The sequence below is a fragment of the Cavia porcellus genome, unplaced genomic scaffold (genome assembly GCF_034190915.1).
Source record: "Cavia porcellus strain 051 isolate PalLab524CR breed Dunkin Hartley unplaced genomic scaffold, mCavPor4.1 scaffold_4, whole genome shotgun sequence".
In the NCBI taxonomy this organism is placed as follows: domain Eukaryota; kingdom Metazoa; phylum Chordata; class Mammalia; order Rodentia; family Caviidae; genus Cavia; species Cavia porcellus.
In genome coordinates, this window is record NW_026947487.1 from 107,263,089 (window position 1) to 107,268,051 (window position 4,963).

At 42.0% G+C, this 4,963-nt stretch overlaps 1 protein-coding gene across 1 annotated transcript; it reads right to left on the minus strand.

The window, feature by feature from the left end:
* Window positions 1–3,375: 3,375 nt before the first annotated feature.
* Duxb (double homeobox B) lies at window positions 3,376–3,966 on the minus strand. Its single transcript, XM_063246681.1, has one exon. It carries the CDS (start codon window positions 3,964–3,966, stop codon window positions 3,376–3,378), a length of 591 nt encoding a protein of 196 aa, XP_063102751.1.
* Between the last annotated feature and the right edge of the window lie 997 nt (window positions 3,967–4,963).

Sequence of the window (4,963 nt, forward strand, 5' to 3'; positions counted from 1 at the left end):
TCATTTTGTCTTTCCCTTTCTCTCACTCCCCTCATATCCTCTGCCCTGCTATTACCTCACATTCTAGGCTTCTTGTGACTGAGGGCTTTTATATTAGCATTTAAAATTGGGTGCTTCACGCATGAATACTTACTGCTTTCATTCACTCTTCTAGAGTAATGTTCATTGCATGACTACTTTCGTAAGGCTCTATTTTAGCTTTTCTGAAAATGGATAGTCAAAAAATTATCAGCAGTAGTTCAAATGGGATTTGGTAATTTTGACCATGACAGTATTATGGGAGAAGCAAATCAAGCTAGTAGGACTCCCTGAGAAGGGGCTCTTGAGCAAGGCTGCAAGGGAATGAACCACTAAGATCAGAGATTTAGGAAGGAGAGGCAGAAGCTTTTCCAAGAGGAGAGAAGACCTAGGTAGAAATACCTGGAAAGAAAGAAATAGAAGGGCATAAATCCTACATATATCTAGTCAGATTTCTTAGTACAAGACATATGCTAGCCTAGTTAAAAAACAAAACAAAACCTGAATCTAGTAATATAAAGACTGGTAGCCAAAGACCACACCATTATTCAATGATTGAAATAAAACACTTGCAAAGGAAGAAAGAGCCTATGCAATGGGAGAAAATATTTGTGAGTCAAATGTCTGATATATTCAGAGTACATAACAGCAACTTAATTATAAAATGGGCAAAGAATATCAATCGATATATCTCAGTAGAAGATATACAAATGGACACTAAACACATGATAAATGCTCAGTATCAAGTGAGTGAGGTGGCACATTCCTGTAATCCCTCTACTTGGGAAACTGAGGCAGAAATGCCTTGCATTCAAGGCCAGCCTGGGCTACACAGTAAGACCCTGTCTCAAAAAATAAAACAAACAAACAAAAAAAATGCTTAGAATCTTTAGGATAATGCAAATCAAAACCATAGTACTGTATTTAACACACTAACAAATCCAATAAAATAGCTATAATTCTTTTAAACAGAAAAAGTTAACTGAGTTACAATATGGAGAAACAAGAACCTTATGCATTACAGTCAAGACTGTCAGGGGCTAGGGATTTAGCTCAGCGACATAAGCGCCTGCCTTGCAAGCAAGCAGTCGTGAGTTTGATCCCCGGTACCGATAAAAAGGAAAAAGACAAAAAAAAAAAAAAAAAAAAAAAAAAGACTGTCAGATGGAACTGCTTTGGAAAACAGTTGGCCAGCTCCTCAGAAAGTAAAACAGTTCCCAGAGGACCTAGCAATTTACTCCTATGTAGCTACCCAAGCAAGATGAAAATTCACAAAAGCTGGTATAACCAGGGATTTAGCTCAGTGGTTTAAGTGCCTGCCAGGTAAGCCAAGGTCGAGTTCAATCCCCAGTACAAAAACAAAAAGCTAGTGTATAAATGCTCATCTCTGCCTGCCTACAAGTCATCAGAGGGACAATTTAAAAATAAAACTAGCTACATCATCTGTCAATTATATCACAGTCTCTCTGGGTATTTTGCACCACCAGTATGCTTCATGACCAGGCATGTGTGTATGCATTTTTATTCCCTGTGTGATAATGAAGGTACAGCTCACAATAGTATGGAATGTTACTTGACAATATGGATGTCAGAATATTCTGACAGTTGCTGTTTGAAAACTACTTATTCATGATACTCCAGAGGATGCCCACCCCATGCTTGTGCCTAGTAGTGCAGAACTGATATCTCTGTAAAGCTACACCTGTGTATACTGAACTTGTTTTAACACCTTTGCATGGTAGTGAACTGCATAATGGAATAGAATGCCAAGTGATAAGATGAACCAAAGAACACTTTTCAAAGATATTTTTATTAGGAAGCATGGTGGCACATGATTGTAATCTCATCACTCCAGGAGGTTGAGGTAGGAGGAACACAAATTCAAGGACAGCATAGGCAATTTAGTGAGACACTGTATTAAAATTTTAAAATATAGAAAAAAGGGTTGGGGATTAGCTCAGTGTGAAGACCTTGGATTTGCTCCTTATAAAAAAAATAAAAGTAAAAACAAAGAGCGAGAGAGGACAAGACAAAGTAAGTATTACTTCAGGGTTGTTTGTATATGTGTGAATAAGTGAACCTGGAGCTTTACCCATGCTAGTCAAGCACTATACCACTGACCTACATCCCAACCCCTACCTGAGACTTTAAATAAACATATGATGTATTTACAATGAAAGAATTATATGACTACATAATATATGTAAATATCTTCAAAACCTAAACTTGTAGAAATACCAACAGCATTACTTACAGTGATTTCATGATTTAATTATAATTTCCTTACAGCTGGATGTGGTTGACATACTCCTGTAATCCCAGTACTCAGAAGGTGGAGGCAGGAAGATCACAAGATTGAGGCCAACCTAAAGTACAGTTTTAGGGTTCTGTCTCAAAAAACAAAAATAACACAAATGAAGCAACCCCAAAACATGTTGTTTTCCTTGCAATGCTTATGGTCAAAGGAAATACATTTTATGACCTCCTTATCCATTTAACTCACTTCTTTATTAATGGATGGTGAGGTGGTGGTTTTATGAGCATGTATCATAAACATAACCCATCACTTGTTTTTGTTTTTTGGGGGGACTGCTCAAATTGACCTTGAACTCACTGTGTAGTCTAGACTGGCTTGGAATTTACAATGATTCTCCTGCCTCAGCTTCCTGAGTGCTGGGATTATGGTTAGGAACCACCATGCCTCTGCATATCAAACTAATGTCAAATTTCCCTTAGTGTCTTGTGAAGAGGGAAGAAATGCCAGTATATTTCTTGCAGACCTATTCCCTTTGCCCTGGCATGTTTGGGTTTCTGAGTTTTCCAGACTGAAAAATGTTTGGCTCAGAAAGCTTCAGCAGACTTGTCCACTGCTTGGTGCCCTCAGTGGCTCTAGGTGCTATGGGTACGGACTGCCCACAAAGCGCAAAACCACATCAATCTTGCTTCAGGAGGGGATGGCCTCGCCTCTCATCCTTTCCATCATGGTGATTCTGCATCGAAAGAAAGGAGGTTTGGACCAGGGTCACCAAGGATGACATTGTCCCACTGGGGCTTAGGGCACTATGAGCCTTCCATGGTGTGTAGCAGAGCCTACAGCTATCCTCACAAGGTTCAGTGGGGCCCACAAGCATCCTCTGCTTGCAGATAAGGTTCAAGCTTTTTACTGAGAATCTGTGGATGCCAGGAGTTGTCAAAAGGCACAGAGTTTCTTTTTTCATTTTTTTTTTTGTACTGGGGATCAAACTCCTGACCTTGTGCTTACCAGGCATGTACTTGAGCCACTGAGCTAAATTCCTGGCAAGGCTCCAGGTTTCTGCAGATGGCTGTGCAGTGGTGGCTGCGCTGGCAATCGCATCTTCAGGGCATCCCTTTCTGAGGGTCCCATTCTGCAATGAGAGCCTGGCGGTCCTTGTCCCACCACTGCAGGATGTAAGATAAATCAATTTGACCCAGGTCTGGAAGAGGTTGCTCCTTGTGTTCAGAGTGAGGCTGAGAGTGGTTCTTTCCCTGCAGGACTCCTGGGCCAATGTATCCTTTGTCATTTTGGGGCCTGAAGGCAGCCTGAGTGTCTGAGTAGTTCTCTCCTGGAGTCAGCAGTTTAATCAAGCTATCCATAAAAGCCAGAGATGGCTCAGAGCGCTCTCCTCCCTCCATAGCCTGGGTGGGCTTCATGTCTGTGACATTTGTTCCTTGGCTCTCACAGACCTGGAAGGGGTCCCAAAGCTCAGAGGACACGTGGGATGGAAGAGGATCCGGGGAAAATGTTTGGTGGCTGCAGAAGGAACTGGAGGGAAGAAAATGGGGATCTTCATTCAAGAACTCAAACAGGTTGTTGTGCTGCTGCTGAACAGGTGCGCCTGGTCTCTCATCTGTGCCATCTGCTGGGAGATCCAGCAGCTCTCTTATGCTCTGCTCAAGACACAGAGAATTCTGGTTCTGCAACCACATCTAAAGTGAGGAAAAGGAAGACATGGACACAACGAAACATAAGCAAGTCTAGTGGTTTCTTATGCTCTAAAAAGGGGGCTACAGGGGCTGGGGATTTAGCTCAGCGGCATAAGCGCCTGCCTTGGAAGCAGGCAGTCGTGAGTTCGATCCCTGGTACCGGTAAAAAGGAAAAAAGACAAAAAAAAAAAAAAAAAAAAAAAAAAAAAGGGGGCTACTGCCAGGTGCGATGGTACACATCTGTAATACTCGGAGGCTGAGACCTGAGGATCACAGGTTTGAGCCCAGCACGGGCAACTTAGCAGAAACCATTCTCAAAATAAAAAAATAAAAAAGGGCTGGGGATGTAGCTGTATGTGAAGGCAATGGGTTTAGTTCCCAGCACCACAAAAATAAGGAAGAGAAAGTGGGCTATTAGTGTAAAGTCCTCACAGTGTGCTTATACCACGTGATAAAAAATGGTGCTTAAATTTTTAAAAATGTATTGTAGTAAAAACTACTTTGTCATTCATCTCAAAAATACTCTTCACTTCAAACACACTTAGCCCATTAATTCTTGCTACTTTCTGAAGCAGCTGTGGAAGTCCTCTTTCCTGAGTGTCTTTAGCCATGCTATCCTGGCTGCCTTGTGTTCAAACTCAGTTTGAAATAGATACTTTTCATGGTCACTTTGACTTTGGTGAAGAGCCAGAAGTAACATGTGCCAGATCCAGTGAGGTGGGTGAGCACACACTGTCCTGTTCTTATGAGCCCGCCTCTCTGTCAAATGGCCTTGGACAGCAGCACTCACCATCAGGTATCTTAAAGAGGCTCATAAAACAGGGCTTCCAGAACTGCTTCAGAATGTGGTGAACAATGGGCTAAGTGTTGGAAGCGGGAGAGGATTTGGGGGAGCATTAATGGTAATGAGTCTTTAACCATCATAGATTTGGTTTTTCCTTCCATACTGCAGCCTGGCCCTGCCACAGACCCTGACCCTACTCTGCTTGCTTCTTACTCC